Genomic DNA, 21,512 nt, shown 5'->3' on the forward strand with positions numbered 1-21,512 from the left:
ATTTTTTACTTTTTTTAATTTATGTTATGTTATATCAGTTCTTTAGTGGAACTTGATTGTTTAATAGCAGGAAAGAGGTATGAATGATGAGCTTTATCATCAGCTTGTACAAGTCATGGTCGAGGCAGACAATTCCAAACGAGACGCGTTTGAAGAGTCTAGTAGGTGCAGGAAAGCAGAAAAACATGCCATTCAGGCTAAAAACAAGGTAAACTTCAACTTCTTACACTCAGTTCGTGTGTCACCATTGTTCTAAAACGTGTTGTTCTGGACACGCAAACCGGCCCACGCTAGACCGTCCCAGGCCCATCACGTGAGAGGTAAATCAGCCTCGCTCAACGGCAAGACGATTGGCGCTTAGGATCGGTTTTGGGCCCACGAGCTCTAGGTTATTGTTACAAGTCTTACGCCTTAACCAACTGAGCTACATGGCAGGGACTCATGTCACAATGAGCCGGTATCATAATGAAGTGTGTATGTGTATATCTATTAATCTCTTCACATGCAATATATGTAGTCATAATATAGGTTTTGAATCTTGTTATATTGTTATATCTGTTTTAACATGAACATTTATTTGCATTTTAGATTATAATATATATTATATTCGTGGCCACAGGTTAAAGCGTCTGAAAACTTGTACGCTGAAGAATTGAGACGAAGGTGAGAGATTGACGAAGCTCTAGAAAAAACCATGGAAGAACATGAAAATATTAAAAACGGGCTGGATGAAGTTGCAGAAGAAGTCTGCATGGCACTTGAACAAAAGTCATTTCTCGAAAGTCAAATTGGCGATCTTGATCATGCAGCGCGAAATCTAGACCAAAAGCTCTTCTCTGCTGTTGATCTTTTGCAAATTGCCAAAAAGGAACGTGACGAATTGCAGGCGGAGTGTGATGATGCACTTAGATTATTAGAGGATATGAAAGCCTCATCAAGATCAAGTGTGCACACTGAATTCTCATTCTCAGAAATCAAAGACGCCACACGCAACTTTGACCCGTCCCTCAAGATTGGCGAAGGAGGGTATGGAAGTATATTTAGAGGTTTTATTCTGCATACTCAAGTGGCCATAAAGATGTTACACCTCCATAGCCTGCAAGGCCCCACAGAATTTCAACTGGAGGTATCAATATCGTGTATTGGTTTTTATTAATCCCAGCTATCATCGTTTGGTCGTTGTCGGTCTCAACTAACGAATTGGCTGATAACGATCCCATCTTTTATCATACTTGTTCCCAGCGGTCCGCGACTAACAGAATTCTAACGTCAAACGTTTTGGGCCGGAAAAGTCTCATGTTTTTCGGAAAACGCAACATTTTCGTACCCCTAACTATTGAGGTCGCCGGAAACCTAGAACCATCCTCAGAATCTGTTGGCGGTGCTCAAGTGGTGGTAGTTGGTTGGTGGTGGTATTTAGGTTGAGTTTTCCAGCGAAAAAATGTTGACTTTTCCGACCAAAAGCGTATTTTCGGCGACCTGCAAGTAACAACGTTAGGATTCCGTTGGCCGCAGACCATTTGAAACAAATATGTTAAAAGATGGGACCGACAGTAGCCAACTGGTTAGTTATGACCGGTAGCGATCAAAAGATGATGGCTGAGATTAATAAAAACCAATATACCTAATGTTTATGTTGAATGTCTTCAGATCAACATTTTGAGCAAATTAAGGCATCCATATCTTTTAACCTTAATAGGAGCGTGCCCGGACGCATGGATAATCGTTTATGAGTACCTTACTGGTGGAAGCCTTAAAGATAGACTAAACTGCAAAGACAATAGTCCACCATTATCATGGCAAAACAGAATCCGAATAGCTACTGAACTTTGTTATGTTCTTATTTTTCTTCATTCGTGTGGCATTGTTCATGGCGATTTGAAGCCCGCTAACCTCCTTCTGGATGATAACTTAGTCACCAAGCTGAGTGACTTTGGAATATGCCGTGTGCTCTCCCCAACTGAGTTCTCAAGCAATAACACGTCTTTATGTTGTCGAACCGATCCCAAAGGCACATTTGTCTATGTGGACCCTGAATTTTGTTCCACTGGAGAACTTACTTCAAAGTCGTATACATATTCTTTCAGTATTATATTATTAAGATTATTGACGGGTAGTCCTGCTTTGAAGCTAGCAACGGACGTGCAGCATGCACTTAATGAAGAAAAATTAACGAGCATATTGGATCCTGCAGCTGGAGATTGGCCATTTGTGCAGGCCCAACAGTTGGCTCTTTTAGCAATGAGTTGCTGTGATGTTGTTAGAAAAAACCGACCCGATCTAGCGTCTGAGGCATGGAGGGTGCTTGAACCCATGTGGGTTTCTTGCATTGGTTCAGAGCAATGCCAGATTCCACATTACTTTATTTGTCCAATCTTTCAGGTTGGTTTTTCAAGGTCTTCAAAGGAATTAAACGATAATCAATAAACACACAAACGTTAAAGAGATTTCACTTTGTTATTATGGAAATATAGCTCAAAAACCCTATTACAAACTATATCTTGTTTTCTTGTTCTTAAACCCTAACTTGGTTAAGATACATTTATATTAACAAACCATAACACCCATAACCCTAGCCCATCCAACTAAGACAACTCGGGCCGGCCCACTTGGCCCAACTCGGTAATTAGCCTTCATTCACCCCCCTAATTTCCGAGTAGGATTTCAGGAGGTCTTCAACATGTAGTAACTCGCGCATCCTTTGAAACTTGAATCTTGCGAGTGCCTTTGTTAAAATGTCCGCCTTTTGCTCCTTTCCACTTACATGCTCAACTTCAACTTCATCTGCTTCAACACATTCTCGAATGAAGTGATATCGAGATTTGATGTGTTTTGTCCGACCATGAAACACGGGATTCTTCACGAGGGCAATCGCGGAGGTGTTGTCAATCTTCAACTTAATCTTTTGTAGCGGGTCACTGGTTATTTCACCCAATAATTCTCGGAGCCAAACTGCTTGACACGCGGATGCAGAAGCTACCATATATTCAGCTTCACACGAAGAAAGTGCTACGGTTGCTTTTTTTGTGAATACCACGTGACGGGAGTCGAGCCGAAGTAGAAAACATGCCCGGTTGTACTCCTTCCGTTATCCACATCCACATTGTGACTACTATCACTATAACCAGCCAATTTCTTTGACCCGTTTCGTTCAAACTTTAACCCAAAACTTAAAGTTTTCTTCAAATACCTCAAAATGTGATTAATCGCCAAACCATGTGACTCTCTCGGACTTTGCATGTAGCGACTAACAACCCCGACCGAATATGACAAGTCAGGTCGCGTATGCAATAGGTATCTCAAACACCCGACAATCTTCCGGTATCCCGTCGCATCAATCTCCACCTCGTTTTCGGCTTCACATAACCGTAAGCCATGATCCATAAGTACATGAGGCGGGTAACATGTTTCCATTCCCGAATCCTTTAGAATTTTACGTGCGTACCCTTCTTGATTAATTTGTATCCCGTTATTGCTTTGTGAGACTTCAATACCGAGATAATACGTTAACTTCCCGAGATCCGACATCTCAAACTTGGTCTACATACCTTGTTTGAAGTCGGTTATAATACAACGGCTTGTCCTGGTTACAAATAGATCTTCAACATAAACTGCCACAATCAGATGATGTTTTCCCTCAACCTTTCGGTACACCGACTGTTCTTTCACACACCGAACAAACTTCATATTTTTCAAAATCTGATCGAGTTTACAGTTCCAAGCCCGTGGTGCTTGCCTTAAACCGTACAAAGCTTTTGACAATTTATATACCTTGTGTTCTTCCCCCTTCTTCTCGAATCCCTCCGGTTGAGCTACATAAACGGTTTCCTTTAACTCACCGTGTAAAAACGTTGTTTTTACATCAAGATGATGAATCTCCCACCCATTCGATGCGGCCAATGCAATTAATAATCGAATAGTATCGATTCGTCCGACTGGAGCAAAAACTTCTTTAAATTCTATCCCGGCTTGTTGCACATACCCCTTTGCAACTAACCGTGCTTTGTATTTATTAATAGTTCCATTGGCATTCTTCTTCACCTTGAAAACCCATTTTAAACCTATGGGTTTTATCCCATTCGGTTTCTCGATTAGGGTCCAAGTATTATTTTTGTGGATGGAATCTATCTCGGCCTTCATCGCTTTAACCCACTCTTTTGAAACTTCAGCCTCTTGATAACAATTTGGTTCTTCGTTGATTGCTAAAAGTAACTGTTCACAATCAATATCAGCTTGTAAAACATAGTCATCAGGGTACTGTGGTGGAACCGAAACACGCGCTGATCTTCTCGGTTCTGGTATGACTGTTTCGACTTGTAGGGTTGGTAAAACAGGCCCGTTTTGGGCTGCTGAACATGCTGAAGCATTGCTGCCAGAAACAGCACTATTTGGGCTGTTTGGGCCTGCACTATTTGGGCTGTTTGGGCCCGTTTGTGTACCGTCGTGCGGGCCTGATTCGGAGTCACTGTGGCTGCTGTCGGGTGACTCGTTTGAGTCAAAATTGGAGCTATCAGTCAGCATGGGGCTGATCATAACAGGCCCGGTTCCAACATCTATCGAACTACCCCAAACTAACTTAAACATACCCGGTTCGCCATCTTCATCTCCGCTCGGTTCTTCCCAATTCCACCCAACCTTTTCATTAAACACCACGTCTCGGCTAACGACAATTCTTCGGGTTTTCGGATTATAAAGCCGGTACGCCTTAGAACCCAGCTCTGTTCCAAGATTCACAAGAGGTCTCGATCGGTCATCAAGCTTCTTCAAGTGATGTTTTTCAACCTTAGCATATGCAAGACAACCGAACACTCTTAAATGTTCAACAGTCGGCTTCTTCCCCTTGAACATTACATACGGTGTGCGGTTCTTTAACGATCTTGTTGACACTCGATTAATTAAGTACGTGGAGTGTCGAACCGCTTTTCCCCATAAATAATTTGGTACCTTCATGGCCTTCAAGATACTCCTTGTCATCTCCAAAAGAGTACGGTTTCGGCGTTCTACAACGCCGTTTTGTTGAGGCGTATACGGGGCCGTTAAGTGTTGAGAAATTCCATTTTCTTCACAAAACCTATTAAATTCACTTGATGTGAATTCTCCTCCCCAATCGGTTCGGAGTGTTTTAATGGTCGCTTCGGTTTCTTTCTCGACCAAGGCTTTGAACTTCTTGAATTTCTCGAATGCCTCGCTTTTTTCTTTCAACAAAATAGACCACATATACCGTGAAAAATCATCAATTAATACAAAAATGTATTTATTACCTGATATGGTGGAGGGGGTAATCGGACCACACAAGTCCCCATGAACAAGCTCGACAACTCGTTTAGCCTGAAATATCGTGGTCAACGGAAAAGACTTCCGTGTGTGTTTGCCCACCAAACATGACTCGGACATCTCATTCTCGTGCTCGACCCGTGGTAAACCATGAACCATCTCCTTTTTAGACATCGACTTCATCGTATCGAAACTAATATGCCCAAGCCTTGCATGCCAACGCCAAGCATCATCACCAATCTTGGCTAGTAAACAAACCGGCGTACCCACGTTTAAACGTATCTTGTATAACCGATTCGGTAATCTCGTTACCTTCATTAGGAACCTTCCACCCCCATCATGCATAGTCAAGAATTCATCTTTCATTCTCACATCACAAACGGACTCGGTAGCTTGACCTAGGCTCATAATATTGGTTTTAAGCCCAGGTACATAGTACGTTTCCGTTAGCAAATTTTGCTCACCGGATTTTCCTTGAAAAATAATCGAGCCTCGACCCTCGATTTTCACACACGACCCATCGCCAAATCTTACATTTCCGATTATGCTTTCATTCAATTCTGAAAAGAATGACCGGTTTCCCGTCATATGGTTGCTTGCCCCGTTATCCAAATACCACACATTATTCTCTACCTGACCGGTTTCAAATTTCTTGGGTATTAGATTCTGTTCATTCAAAAACACTACCTCGTGTACATATGCGGCATCGGCCTCCACCGTTTCTGCCATGTTTGCTTCATGTAACTTTTTCCTTCCCTTTTGAGTCGGAACAAAACTCGGTTCGGTTCAGCCCATTGCCACGACCTCTTCCCATGCCTCGGTTATCTCGTCCTCGGCCACGGCCTCTTGACCCGTTTTCTCCCCATCTTGAATAAGAGCTTTCACCATTTGAGAATAATAGGTTACCTTGTGTTTCCATAACTTCTTCCTTGATTCGTTCTTCGTAGGCTTTCAACCTTCCTACGACATCTTCAAACCCGGTTTTGTTCAAATCCAAAACTTGTTCTAACGAAGCAACAATTTGAATGTACTTAGAACGAGGAAGTGTCTTTAGAAACTTCTTTACCATCTTTGTCTCTTCAATCTCTTCTCCTAGGGCTACAGATTTTGAGGCCAAACTTGATAACTTCCTGGCGAAGTCATCAATTGATTCTGAATCACGCATTTTCAGATTATCGAATTCCGTGGTTAGGGTTTGGAGGCGAGCTTCTCTAACCCGATCAGCCCCCAAATGACAGCTTTTGATTGCAGCCCACAGATCCTTTGCGGTTTCCTGATTACCTACTTGCATAATCAGATTTTCGGGTATTGACCGAAACAAAAGTGCTATTGCCAAGTCCTTCTTCTCGTCTTCGGCTAAATCCGACCCAATCGTATCCCACACTTTATGAACCTTCAACACAATATTCATTCTCATGGCCCATACGGTGTAATTTGTAGCGGTTAACATGGGACAGTGCACGGACGTAGATCCGGCTTCTTTCCCCTTCGATTGTGGTACAGAATCCCCCATATCTTTCTTACGACAGCTGTACGTAGAAAGTGGTGTAATGGGATCCAGTACTTAGATGCAGCACCACTCGATTAAACACAGCTCGTATAATCGAAACAAAACAACAGTTTCAGATCTGAAATAACTCAATCAAACCTGACTCGTTTAATCACGAGTTTAGCAGCAGCAACTCGGTTCTGGTTGAACGCGTGACGGCAGCAACGGTGCACAGCTGTGATCAGTGGCGGCGACTGGTGATTATCGTTCAAATTCCTTGAACCGGATCTGATACCAATTCAAGGTCTTCAAAGGAATTAAACGATAATCAATAAACACACAAACGTTAAAGAGATTTCACTTTGTTATTAGGGAAATATAGCTCAAAAACCCTATTACAAACTATCTCTTGTTTTCTTGTTCTTAAACCCTAACTCGGTTAAGATACATTTATATGAAAGACTAACAAACCATAACACCCATAACCCTAGCCCATCCAGCTAAGACATCTCGGGCCGGCCCACTTGGCCCAACTCGGTAATTAGCCTTCAGTTTTTGACCTTCCTTTCTGCTAGGGGTGGCAAATGTGACCTATTGGGTTAAATGGGTTGTAATAAAATGTATATAATGGGTCAGAATGGGTCAAACTAAAAAAGAAAGGATTAAAACGGGTCAAAACTGGTTGACATTTCTTGAGTTTTTTTTTTTTAACGAAACGAGAAAAACGAATAAAATTTTTTAGTTTTTTATTTATATTTCGAGTTATGATTTTTTAATTATTTTTTTTTTTTAATGAGAGGTTTCTGAAATCTCAACCCATTTTAACCTATTTCAAAAACCCCTCATTAAGAAATTCAAAAAAAAAATTAAAAAATCATAACTCGAAATATAAATCAAAAACTAAAAAAGTAAAAAAACTAAAAAGTTTCCTCCCTTTTTCTCATTCCATTAAAAAAAACACTCAAGAATAGTCAACCCGTTTTGACCCGTTTCAATCCTATTCTTTTTTTTAGTTTGACCCATTCTGACCTATTATATACATTTTATTACAACGCATTCAACCCAATGGGTCATATTTGCCTCCTCTACTTTCCGCATTTATTGAGATAAAAACATAAGTACTTACATAACTGATGCATGTTATGTCAACTGCAGAAAATGATGCAGGATCCGGTGGTCGGTGCTGATGGATTTACTTATGAAGCGGAGGCTTTAAGAGGATGGTTAGACAGTGGGCATAAGACCTCACCCATGACCAAACTTGAGCTAGCTAACTCAAACCTTGTGCCCAACCACACCCTTCGCTTTGCTATTCAAGAATGGCTCCAGCAGTCCTAAACCACTTGTTTTTCTGGACCATGCAACATGAAAACTAAAACAACATATTCTATTTACAACGAAATTATTATCAACTTTAACGGAATATATATATTGTATCGCGTAAGGTAGAGTAAAAGGACTGCACGCAAAAGATGTGTATTTTCTGCATCATCAGCAATACCTTATATGGGCTGCATGGAAACGAACCGAGACACAACCTATCACTAAAGCATTAATAATAACATACCGTAGATTCCTAAAAAATTAACTAAAATTTATGTGAGATGAATGAGGAAAAAAAATACTTTTATCAAAATAGTATGTCTGTTCATAATGATAATGCATACTATTTTGATAAAAGTATGTCTTATCATTATGAACAACGTTTCAACTTTGAATGGGTATATAAACCCATCAATCCTACTGTAAATAAAACGATAGTTTCTTCAATTAGAAAGTTTATATCAATCTTGTTCTTCATCTTTTGTTCATCACTTTATTGTATGATTGTTCTTAAATTTGTTTGGCGCATAATCTAGTGCCATCATGGCTTGTTTGCATACATGATCGATCACACAAGGACGAATGATTCTTGAAATATATAATTGTTTAGACTCCATGGACATGATAAGATTGAACTTGAGAAACATAGATCATGGTGTATACATAGTGCCGTCTCCGAGAAACGTAAAAAATTTTGGGCTGAAGGCTAAAAAATTTGGCCCTTAAATTATTTGAGTAATTTGGTTTAGAAATTAAAAAGGTATATTGGTTTTTAATGGTCCCAACTATTGCCATTTGGCCACTGATGGTCTCAACTAATGAATTGGCATGGTCCCAACTTTTAAAGTATTTGTTCCTAATGGTCCGCGACTAACAGAATCCTAACGCCGTTAGTTTCAGGTCGTCGGGAAAATGTTTTTGCCGGAAAATTCAAATTTGTTGCCGGAAAACACCACCTGAACACCGCAATCACCGCCAATTAACTCACTGCTAACCAACTATCACCACTTGAGCACCATCAACCGATTCTGTCGACCACCCGGCCTGCCTCATAGCCGGCTCTTTGTATACAACAATTGTATAAATATGTTTAAATCTTTGTGACTAATTGACTATTTCATCAAATGATATAATCAGTTTTGTTGAGAATAAACTTTATTAAAGTATTTCTAAAAAATTAAATATTAGTTGTTTGAAATAATAATCAGATTAGAGGTGGGGAAAACCCGAATCCGAATCCAACCTGGAACCGGTTCCTACCAGACCTGACCATCGGATACGAACCAGGTTTCAATTTCTAAAAAAACCATACCAGACCCGTCGGGACCGGTTCCACCTCTACATAGTCGAAACCCGACCATACCCAGCCAGAAACCAGATAAAAACCCGGTCGAGCACCTGACCAAACCCGGAACCGGTTCCTACCCAACTTGGTTCTTGACTTTTGTTAACCATACCCGGAACTAGAAATGCACAAATCAGGTTTCTCTAATACCCGATTTCAGGTATTGAATTAGGTTCGGGTATGACGGGATATTGGCCATACCCAGTTCGGGAAAATCATACTCTATGCATCGGGTTCAGGTCAGGTATAGTATCCGGTATTTGAATACTCTATTTTCGGGTATTGAAAAAACCCTATTTTCGGATTTTTATTTGGGTATTTCATGTATAGAATGGATTCTTTTAAGTGGGTGCACTTTTCCAGTTTCATGTGTTGGAAAAACCCGATTCGGGTATGACTTTTTGGTACTAAAATGCATACACTATTCATACTCTACTACGCGTTCGGGTAGTAAACAGGTATAAAAAAAACCTGATTCTGAGGTCGGTTTTTTTTTTTTTTTTTTTCACTTCTGCAGCCCAGATAACGCTGGCCCATTATCTTTTATAAAAACAATTGGGCTACCAGCGTCCATTTAGAACCCAGTGGGCTCAACCCATCTTTTCAAAATTCAAATATATATATATTATTATATATATCTTTGCAACGGTCGGATCCTTCAAACGGTACTCAAACTCAAAACCCCCAATTAGTTTCAATATTATTATTATTATTATTATTATTATTATTATTATTATTATTATTATTATTATTATTATTATTATTCATTATTCTCTTCTCACAAACAGTTTCCCTGCATCAAATCCTAATATTCAATCTCAATCCCACTCGATATTCACTAAACGGTTAACCGCATCCGGTCAGGTATTCATTTTTGTTCACATCTGGATTCATTTATCCTCTATCGTTACCGTTTGTTATTAACTTATTATAGGCTTTGATTCTTAGATTCAGTATCAGAGTTTGATTATGTGGATTCAGTTTTAGTTGAATTAGTGATTTGATTACTTGTTTTGGTACTCACGGATCGGTAGTTCAGTATCGGATTTCGATTAGGTTTAAACTATATCGGTTATCGGTTAATTGACGAGAAGTTTCTTAGTTTTGTTCAATTTTAAGTTGCGATGCGGTTTCGTACTTTAGGTTAATTGAAATGACGATGTTGGTACTCACGGATCGGTAGTTCAGTATTGGATTTCAGTTAGGTTTAAACGAGCTATATCGGTTCTCGGTTAATCAAGAAGTTTATATGCTTTTGTTTGATCTTGCGTTACGATTGCGGTTTTGTGTTTTAGGTTAAATCGAAATGACCTAATTTCAGTTTTGATTATGTGGATTCAGTTTGAGATTAATTAGTGATTTGATTACTTGTTTTGGTAGTTCTGGTACTCACGTGATCGGTATTGGATTTCGGTTAGGTTAAAACGAGCTATATCGGTTATCGGTTAATCAAAGAGTTTGATGATGAGAAGTTTATTAGTTTTTGTTTAGTTTTAAGTTACTATGCGGTTGCGTATTTTGGGTTAAGTCGAAATGACCAAATTTCAGTATCGATTGATGCGAACCAAATAACTTAAACTTCAGAACCATATTAATTAGTTCCATCGAAAACATATTTTGATTAAAATGCGAAAGTGCATATGTAGTTTTAAAATAAATGAGACTGCATTAAAGTATTAAACATAATCGAAATGAATAGCATCTGTTATTGATCAAGCGAGTTGCAAAATAGGAAAATCAGTTTAAAGTGCTTGTTTTATTAATAACTTACTATGATTATGAGTTTGTAATTATTTACAGGATAATTAAAGGTTAAAACTTAAATGGCCAAATTTGTTGTCTGCATTAGTTCATCAATGTTGTAATGAATAATTTGGTTCAATTTTCAGGAAAATTTGCACACATAATGTCTACTCCTTCAAAGGATCCACTTTCACAAATGGAAACAACATGTGGAACCCTTCTGTATGAACTTAAGGTACCCTTCAGTCCTTGTATTTTAAAACTTTTGAGAATATTATGTTATTTCTCATTCGGTTTGCTTGTTTTTGTATAAAATTGTGGAAAACAGATTATATGGGATGAAGTTGGTGAGGGTGATGCTGAAAGAGATCAGATGTTGCTTGAACTTGAACGCGAGTGCCTTGAAGTGTACAGAAGGAAGGTTGATTTGGCAAATAAGTGTAGAGCTCACTTAAGACAGGCAATTGCTGACTCAGAAGCAGAATTAGCAGCCATTTGTTCTGCTATGGGTGAAAGACCTGTTCACATCAGACAGGTATTTAGTTACATGTCTATATTATGTTCTTTAAATTTTAATCCTAACTATATGATTTGCTTAAAAAGTTATGTGATTTGTCAAGTTTCTTACTGTGAAAGTTGCAAGTTATTGTGTTAAGATTAGGACTTTCGACGAAAGGAATGTTTAAATTGACTTAAATATGTATTATTTTTCAGTCTGATCAGACCCCTAGAAGCTTAAAGGCAGAACTTAGAGCCATTCTTCCGGAACTAGAAGAGATGAAAAAGAGGAAATCTGATAGAAGAAATCAATTTCTTGAAGTACTGGAACAAATAAATAAGATACAAAAAGAAATTTATTCAACTTCTTCAAACATTGTCTTGGATGAAACTGATCTTTCTTTAAGAAAGCTTGAAGAACTTCATACAAAGCTGCAATCACTCCAAAAAGAAAAGGTAAATCTTATTTTGTTTTTATCATCATAACATGTTTATAGCCATAACATTTAATGCTAATAATGTTCTTGATGTTTCTTATTATCTAGAGTGACCGTTTGAAGCAAGTTTTAGAGCATTTGAGTTCCTTGAATTCACTCTGTTTGGTATTGGGGATGGATTTTAAGCAAACTGTTCAAGAAGTTCATCCTAGTTTATCTGAAACCGAATCAACAAAAAGCATCAGTAATGATACAATTTCAAGACTTGCAACTGCTATTGAAGGATTAATGGAGGTTAAAATACAACGAATGCAAAGAGTAAGTTAAAGCTTTATTTTTTGGCTCATTTAAGTTAATCTCAACCGGATCAAACTTCTGACATTATAGTGTGAAAATTTTATGTTAGATTCAAGACCTTGCAACATCTTTGATAGAGTTATGGGATTTAATGGATACACCAGTTGAAGAGCAACAAATGTTTCAAAGTGTTACATGTAAAATAGCTGTGTCAGTGGAGGAAATAACCGAGCCTGATATGCTATCTGTTGATTTCATAAATTATGTAAGTTTTAGTTTTTTTTTTATTCGTCATTGTTTATAACATTATTAATTTGTAAACAAACGTTTGTGTTACATTAAAGGTTGAAGCAGAAGTGTCCAGGCTGGAAAGTTTGAAGTCAAGCAAAATGAAAGAACTTGTTTTCAAGAAAAGATCAGAACTTGAAGATATTTGCAGGAAAACACATATTCTTCCACAGAATGACACATCACTAGAAATTGCTATTGAAGCTATCGAATCCGGTATACATATGCTATAAGTTACTAAATTCTGATATCTTGAAGCCATTTATTATGAAATTTTGACTGATAATTTTTTAATATTAAAGGAGCTGTTGATGCTGGTAGTCTTCTAGAGCAAATAGAGATTTTGATTGGGAAAGTGAAAGAGGAAGCGTTTAGTAGAAAAGAAATATTGGAAAGAGTGGAGAAATGGATAACAGCCTGTGAAGAAGAATGCTGGCTAGAAGAGTATAACAGGGTATGTTGCTATTATTATGAACTTTTAATATATAAATGGCAGTTTGGACACATTATAAATTGTTTCTTATTGGTTTCTGTCAACCCTGTCCCTTTAGGATGATAATAGATATAATGCTGGAAGAGGTGCTCATCTTACTTTGAAGCGTGCAGAGAAAGCACGCGCGTTGGTAAATAAACTTCCAGGTAAATCCCACATTTATCCTTGATCAATAAGCATATGATGGTTCAAAATAAGCCCCCAAGTATAGTTTTTATTTTTTAAAAACTGAAGATAATTCATGCATCATTTTGGAACAGGAATGGTGGAAGCTTTAGCTGTGAAAACAATAGCATGGGAGAATGAAAGGGGTGTTGAATTTACTTACGACGGGGTAATAACTTGTTTCTAGCTGGTTTATGAAAAATAAATATGATTAATTGGCCCCATTTATATATAAGTAAATGGATCAAAATTACAACACAACTTTTTGATAACAATATGATGGATTGACTCGTTTGCAAGTCACCGGGTCGAAACTAGTGCCTCATTTATTCAACTTGTATTCATAAATTCTAATATGTCACTGCAGGTTCGGCTTCTTTCAATGCTGGAGGACTATAAAATATTAAGACAACAAAAGGAGGAAGAAAGAAAAAGACAAAGGGTATATAACAATATAATATAAAATAATATAATGGCTTTCTTAAAGATCAAAATGTGGTTAAAACTCATTTATTTTGTGTTGGTATTTTAGGACCAGAAGAAACTTCAAGGACAGTTGATGGCTGAACAAGAAGCACTTTTCGGGTCAAAACCGAGCCCAATAAAGCTACAAAGTGCTAAGAAAGGTGGAAGATTGTCAATGGGTGGGGCAAACAACAGAAGAGTGTCCTTGGGTGGTGCAGCAGCCCATGCAACTCCAAAACCAGATATTCATTCCACAAAAGCTGCTGCTGTTACTCCTAATATACGTACTGTCAAAAAGATCGATCGTCAGTTAAGTCACAAAGATGATGGGTTCGGGTCTCAGTTCACAGGTAAATTCTTGAAACTGTAAATTTTATTTTATATCTAATAAATGTTTAAAGGTTGATGTTAAGGCTCCAAAAATGGGCGGGTTGATTTTATTTTATAAACCTTTTTTTGTCTTAAACTTTTGAATTTTATTAAACATATTGGCAAATGTCAAAACTTATGGTTGACCCGAAACAGTTTTTACCTTCAATTTTTTTATTCTTTCACAATATAAGTTTTACAAAATAATAGTTTATTTACGTTTGTCCCCAATCGACCCATTTTTACTCTCCATATTGTTTGTATATGCTTTTGGTTACTTTTGACCGTTTTGTTGTAACCTGAATCAGCCCGTTTGAAAATATGCTCACTTTTTTATTTGATATTAGGGAGGAGAGGTTTAGATACACCTGGTACCAAGAAAAGCAATCTGAATGACATGGAGCCGACATTTCGGAAGCCATTTTCCCCAATTTCATCCAAGGTTAAAGTGGCAGAAGTTGACATAAAACACGAAACGTTACAAAAAACATACCAAACCAGCACGTCACCGTTCATAACTCCTTCCAAACCGAAACCTACTACAGCAGAAGAAGAAAACCAAGTTCCACAGAAAAACATAATTCCAATACCACCCTTCACTCCTTGTGCTCAAATGCAAACAGCAATGACACCTATGACTAAGGCAATGGTTCATGCAGAAGAGGTTATCGAGTACTCGTTTGAAGAACGAAGAGCTGGTTTTGTGCTTCCTTTGAAAACAATGATTTAGGTTTTTGTTGTTTTTTTTAGTGTTTTTGTTTGATGATGCTTTTGAAGGTCAATAGCAATTTAGTTGGCTATGTGTGTCGCCTGTTGAGTGAGCATTGTGGCTTTGTTTGCTCTTTATTATGAATTCATTTGTTGGATGTTAATGCTTGATGGTTAAAAGTTTGTGCTTATTGAAAAATGTATGTATTCCGGTAAGGTTCAAATACCATCGGCGACAGTGGTAGTTGGCGCTGACGGTTAACGATTAGTTGAAAGTATGAGTATTCATTATACAGACCTTGTAGTGGTTTACATCATTACATGTGAAAGTTTTATTTGGATATTTCTTCCTTACTCGATAAAGAGTGTTGGCGATGGTCGTAATGTGGTGATTTGATGACGTACTTTGTTTTTGTTTTGTTTATTACAAGATTAAATAGGAATGTCAGATTAAACATAGCCTTGGATGAAACTGATCTTTTTTAAGAAAGCTTGTTGTATGATTGTGACATGTTCTAAAACCATAACAATTAATGCTCACAACCGGTGTCGTGACGAACTGAATCGATTCTGACCGAACACTAGTACTGGTATCAGATGATAGGTCTAAACACGTGTCAAAATCTTTTGAGTTTTCTCTTTTGATTGCTATACCGAGTGTTGAACCCTAACTAAAAGAAAGAGTACGGTCAGATTGCCCATCGCAACGCGCAGAGGAATTCCACTAGTTCTCATGATTATTAAAATGAAAATTGCAAAGGGAACTAGTTCTAACTATACCAAATGATCAAATCAATTATTACCAAATGCAAAGGGAACGAGTTTTCCTGATTAAGTTGACGTGGCGAGATCTTGGAATATGGTGACGGTCTTCATAGTTTATCTAATCGAATCGATTCTAACCGAACAACACCGGTGCCGGTATTAGACCTATCGGTATTATTGTTGATGTAAAACATACGTCGATATCTTTTTTAGTATGTCTCAACTTTATATTTTGAGTTTTAATAATTTATTAAATGCATTGATAGATTACAAAAATTATATATTGCTTTTAAGAATTTTAATATAATTCTAGAATAAAATATATAATATAAGACCAATCTAGTCGTCCCTTTGTTTGTCCATTGGCTTTTCGGTCTTCGGTTTAGGTGGTCAATCGACAACAAACGGGGTTTAGGTGGTCAATCGACAACAAACGGAAAGAGTTCTGTGTTTTGGGGATTAATCAACAACAAACGGAAAGACTGTATTTTGTGTACTTGATAGTCAGGTCATTCTCTATACTAATTAAGGTATAAAGTTCTTGACTTCATACGATTTGGTACTCGGGTCTAACCTACTTACAAGGTGCGACTATACTCAGACAGTGTTTTTTGTGTAAACAAAGAATAGTCTGTGCATCTCTTCCGCCTTTTAAAATAGTTTTGAAGCGGGAGCATGAAATTCAAAATAAGTCATATGAAGAAATTAGTTTAATGGTTATATACATAACAAAAAATCATATGTCAGCGTGATGCAGAGGGGTACACAAACACTTTAATCACGTAACATGTTAATTAAAAAAAAAGAACTTTAGCAATATCAAACTCAAATTAAAGATTAAAAAACGCTTGTTTCAATATTTTGTATGTAACGGTTTATATTTTTATATACGCTTTGTAATATTATTGCATCTTGAATATGCATGCATGGACACTTAACTTCAACGATTTGTTATACACCCCAGAAAAACCATTAATTATTTCATGGACGGTGACGGGGCTTCCAAGAATGGAGAACAAAAGGCGAGCACCAAGTTTCTCGGACGAAAGCCAAGAGTGAATGCTATGGCGTTCAAAAAACCAACCCGAGGGTGTTTGTAGCGGAGATTGAAGACAAGAATACAACCATGGTTTTTCTAACAACATTTACAACGGTACATGAGGCGACTAGAGCTTATGATAAAGCCGCCCACGATTTAACTAATCTTAATTTTCCCGCGGAATACCCACCTACACTTTCGACAACAATAATAAAATGCTTTGTTCATTTTATAATGTTATATGTATGAATTAATTTTTAGCATATTCCAACTTCTCTCTTATTAACTTTTATTTATTTTGAGGTAGATGTACTTTGTCATGTATATATATCATTGCTTCATATTTTTCTTACCTACACGCAGTGCTGTAAAAGTCGTTAGTCGGACAGTGGGGTGAGAACCAGTGAGTTATTTGTATTTTGAATCGGACTTTAATGTATAATTTTCAGTTTTATATATACACAAACATATTTTGGTCATAATTTTTTGGAATATCGCTGGAAACCGCTGATTTTGATTGAAATCTCGTTGGAATCACCGATTTTGGCCAGAACGTATCGGAAAAAACCAACTAAGTCTAATTAATCCTGATTTTGACAGGATTTAATCGTTGACCGATTAAATAACCGGTAATTAATCCGCAGGGTGGGTACGAGCAGTGTTGTAAAAATCGCTAGTTGGGCGGTAAGGTGGGGACCAGCGATTAATCAGGATTAATCTGATCGGAGTCGGACTTTAATGTATATTTTTCAGTTTTATATACACACATATTTTTATATGTAATTTTTAGTTTTATACATACACAGAAACATATTTTGGTCAGAAATTGACTGAAATCTCGTTCAAAACCGCTAGTTTTTGCAGCAATACCGCATTGATTTTAATCAGAATCTCGTAAAAGACAATTAATTAGCACTTTTGTGAACTACAAGAACAACTTGAAGATCCGTTTCATGATCCTCCGATTTGATGGGCAAAACAAGCGTCGGTAGACAATACTCATCTTCCTTAATGAACCCTAATTCCAGAACACCAATATCAATAACCAGATCTCCATTCATTCTCTTCATCATCTCATTCACCTGCATCCTCATCCTCTTCTCTCCTTCCTCCCAAACACTGCACAATCTCAAACCCTAACGTCCAATACTCATTCGTCGAATCACTTGAGTCGTTCCTCAAACTTAACGGAGCTCCGAGATCTCGTGATGACACGGTTCGTGATCCGGCAACTGAAGATCAAAATGAAGTGAAGAAACTAGACGATTCGATTTGGAGTACGGAGAGTGGTAGGGCTTATGAAGTTGGCTTGCCGGTTAGGGTTTATGTGTATAATATGCCGGATAAGTTTACTTATGATATGCTGTGGTTGTTCCGGAATACGTATAAGCAGACGGTGAATCTCACCTCTAATGGCAGCCAAATCAAATAAAACGTTGTTCGTGCTTGTTTCTTTGTGTTCGTGAACTGTTCACGAATAAGTTAATTTCCTTAACGAGCGGACACAAAAATGAAATTTTGTTCGGTTAGGTGTTTGTAAACCGTTGGTTTGTCCACTAAAAGCTTAACGAACGAACGTGAACAATACCTTGTTTGGTTCGGCTCGGTTTGTTTGCGGTCCTAGTGATTATGATTATGTGATTAGTTAGGGTTCAAACAATCAGATTAAGTGTAGCCTCAAGAAAACTGATCCTGATCGACTTGATTTTTCAGGGTTCCTATAACATGTAAATGCTTAAATATATTCAAAATTTACAAATCAGCTTCTTATTTTCTTTGCAGCATTCAATTGACTACTGGCTGTGGGCAGATTTAATGGCACCAGAATCAGAAAGACTTATAAAGAGTGTTGTGCGTGTTGACCGACAAGAGGATGCTGACTTATTTTATGTTCCGTTTTTCACAACTATTGGTTTCTTCTTGTTGGAAAAACAAGAATGCAAGGCGCTTTACAGGGTGTGAGTGAATACCAATGTTTACTTGTTTTTTCAACTTTCTTGTAAGCATGCAAAACATGTCTGTTTATTACACCAAAAATGTAACTTTTACTTTTTTTTGTGATCTAAGGAAGCATTGAAGTGGGTTACCGATCAACCCGCGTGGAAGCGGTCAGAAGGAAGAGATCATATATTTCCAATTCATCATCCTTGGTCTTTTAAGTCAGTTCGCAAGTTTGTTAAAAACGCAATATGGTTGTTACCGGATATGGACTCTACAGGAAACTGGTATGTTCTTTATCTTAATATTATAAGGGTAAAGTGCCATTCATCTTGTGACTTACATTTTTTATGTTTAATTGTATTATTTATTTCAGGTACAAGCCTGGTCAAGTTTCACTTGAAAAGGATTTGATACTTCCTTATGTTCCAAATCTTGATTTATGTGATGCCAAGTGCTTATCAGAAAGTGCTTCAAGTAGAACTACACTCCTTTACTTTCGTGGGAGGCTTAAAAGAAATGCTGTATGATTTTCAGTTAGTTTTGTTTTTTTAATTATTTCATATGAATCCTTTTAAAAGTTCAAAATCTCATCTCTTTTCATCTAGAATTTACAATCTATATTCTCCCTTTCAAAACACTATAAATATTATATTTATCCATTACCAGCTAAACGACTTACAAACAGTTACTTATAACAGTTTGTTGTTTCAGTAGATAAATTAATATAAAAAAATGTTATTGTTACAAGTAATTAATATGATTTTATTATTATGGAATGCGTAAACATGATCGTTTTTGTGTTTTGAGAGGGTAACTTTGATATCATAAAGGGGGATAGAAGGGTGTATATGGAATTTACCTTTTATTTCCCTGAAAAGGATTTGCATAAAATGCTGAACTATAATATTCCAATTTCAGGGAGGAAAAATACGTTCCAAACTTGGCGCCGAACTTGGTAATGCTGATGATGTCATCATTGAAGAGGGAAGTGCTGGTGAAGCTGGGAAAATAGCAGCACAAACTGGCATGCGCAAGTAAGTTTCGGTTTCAGAGTTATTTTCAAATTGTTAGGATTTGTGTTTTGTAACTGATAATCTGGTTATTGTGACTGATTATCTATTATTTGATCTGATTCGACTATTATTACACAAATCAGTTTCAAATCTGATTTCCAAACCCCTTAACTTTACATGGGCAGTGCCTTTATATCTTTTCTTAAGTTTGTTTTTTTCTTAACAAGCAGGTCTGTGTTTTGCCTGAGTCCAGCTGGCGATACACCATCATCTGCTAGACTGTTTGATGCCATTGTTAGTGGTTGCATACCCGTTATAGTTAGTGATGAACTTGAGCTTCCTTTTGAAGGAATACTTGATTATGGTAAGGTAACATTCAATAGTGTTTTTTAACATTAGCATTTACATGTTGGCTCATGCCTCATTATCATATGATCTTAAATTGAAGTTGTTTCAGTCAAACATCAGTTAATATTTTTTTTCAAAGCTGCAGATTGCTTTATTTGTTTCTTCAAGTGATGCTGTGCAGCCAGGCTGGCTTTTGGCATATCTTAGAAGTATTAAGTCTACTCAGATAAGAGAAATGCAAGATAATTTAGCCAAGGTTTGTATGTCATTACATGTTATTTGAAACAATTATGTTTTAACAGTGTTTATATATCCCTGTTCCTGATTTGATGATGATGTATGTGTATGTGACAGTACGTGCGACATTTCTTGTATTCCCATCCCGCTCAACCGTTGGGGCCAGAAGACTTAGTTTGGAGAATGGTGTGCTTCTCTCTCTCTCTCTCTCTAAGATTATACCTGAATTTTATAATTCGTGGTGGCAAAACGGGCGGGCCAAGCTGGCGTGTGGCAACTTAAAACAGTCCGGGTTGGTTTGTGTTTGCCCGATTTTTTCCAAAAAAGTTTAGATTTTTTTTTAAATAACTAGTTTGTCAAATATGATCACGTCAAGTAATGTTTAGTGGAACATGAAATGGTTTTGAGAAGCTTTATGCCACAAATAGTACAGTTTGGGTTATCTTTTTGAGATTAAGCACAAAGTTCATAACTAAATAGGAAAGCTTCATCTAAAGGAACACCACTGACATACCGACACACTAGGCAGACACCACTGACATGTCATACGCGCGTATGAAAAGGAAAAATGGTCGTACGGGGTCGTATGATTGTCGAAAGCCGAAAATTGGCCATGTTGTCACATGAGTCGGTGAAAAGTGGCCATATTGGTCGCAGGTCATATGAAGGGAAAATCATACTATCCGTACGATGTGACAGGCACACTTGATGTATGAAGTAATTTTGAAATTTAACCTTTTGTTTTGTTTTGGTGTGTTAATAGATGGCGGGCAAATTAATAAACATCAAACTTCACACACGAAGATCACAACGTGTCGTGAACGGGTCAAGAAGCATCTGCATGTGCGACTGCAGGCGTCCCAACAACATTCTCCCATTGAATCCCTAATGAGGTTGTCTAAATACCCTTCACAATGTTGTTCCATTTCTAAGCATCAAAACATTAGTTTTTCTGGTTAAATTATTATTTATTTAAAACCATAGATGTGTCTGTAACTATGTACAAGATTTTGTTTGTTTCTTTTCAATATTGTAATTAGAAGAGTTTGAGGTATCAAGAATCATGTAAATGTGTGGGAAATGGGAATCATATGATATAAATATATAATACCAAAGAGGGGTGTGATGAAGCATCATGGGGACATGCAAGGCATATGCATTCCATGATTGAAAACATCACTTTCATACTCCTTTTTAATAAATTATATTATTATTATTATTATTCTAAGATTTTATTTAAAAGATCTTTTCTGTTAATAAAATATAGGATAAATA

At 37.3% G+C, this 21,512-nt stretch overlaps 3 protein-coding genes and 1 pseudogene across 4 annotated transcripts; 3 read left to right on the forward strand and 1 right to left on the reverse strand.

The window, feature by feature from the left end:
• Window positions 1–694: 694 nt before the first annotated feature.
• LOC143560000 (U-box domain-containing protein 33-like) lies at window positions 695–2,427 on the forward strand. The gene is made up of 2 exons (XM_077048410.1): window positions 695–1,126; window positions 1,651–2,427. The coding sequence occupies exons 1-2, from the start codon at window positions 695–697 to the stop codon at window positions 2,425–2,427; spliced, it is 1,209 nt and encodes a 402-aa protein (XP_076904525.1).
• Window positions 2,428–6,010: 3,583 nt separating this feature from the next.
• Window positions 6,011–6,787, reverse strand: LOC143560001 (uncharacterized). The gene has a single exon (XM_077048411.1). The coding sequence runs from the start codon at window positions 6,785–6,787 to the stop codon at window positions 6,011–6,013; it is 777 nt and encodes a 258-aa protein (XP_076904526.1).
• A 4,535-nt stretch (window positions 6,788–11,322) lies between these two features.
• On the forward strand, window positions 11,323–15,009 carry LOC143560009 (65-kDa microtubule-associated protein 3-like). Its single transcript, XM_077048419.1, has 12 exons — window positions 11,323–11,409; window positions 11,503–11,709; window positions 11,889–12,128; window positions 12,218–12,427; window positions 12,516–12,671; window positions 12,751–12,910; window positions 12,997–13,148; window positions 13,246–13,333; window positions 13,448–13,521; window positions 13,720–13,794; window positions 13,885–14,167; window positions 14,534–15,009. Exons 1-12 carry the CDS (start codon window positions 11,338–11,340, stop codon window positions 14,914–14,916), a joined length of 2,100 nt encoding a protein of 699 aa, XP_076904534.1. The 5' UTR covers window positions 11,323–11,337; the 3' UTR covers window positions 14,917–15,009.
• Window positions 15,010–17,667: 2,658 nt separating this feature from the next.
• On the forward strand, window positions 17,668–21,285 carry LOC143560010 (putative arabinosyltransferase ARAD1; annotated as a pseudogene). The gene is made up of 9 exons (XR_013140033.1): window positions 17,668–18,142; window positions 18,481–18,654; window positions 18,766–18,923; window positions 19,013–19,160; window positions 19,558–19,673; window positions 19,883–20,021; window positions 20,146–20,256; window positions 20,355–20,423; window positions 21,001–21,285. The product of XR_013140033.1 is annotated as a putative arabinosyltransferase ARAD1 (transcript).
• Window positions 21,286–21,512: the final 227 nt, after the last annotated feature.

The sequence above is a fragment of the Bidens hawaiensis genome, unplaced genomic scaffold (assembly GCF_021521415.1).
Source record: "Bidens hawaiensis isolate Kalapana, Puna unplaced genomic scaffold, B.hawaiensis_p1.1 tig00020148_1, whole genome shotgun sequence".
Taxonomy (NCBI): domain Eukaryota; kingdom Viridiplantae; phylum Streptophyta; class Magnoliopsida; order Asterales; family Asteraceae; genus Bidens; species Bidens hawaiensis.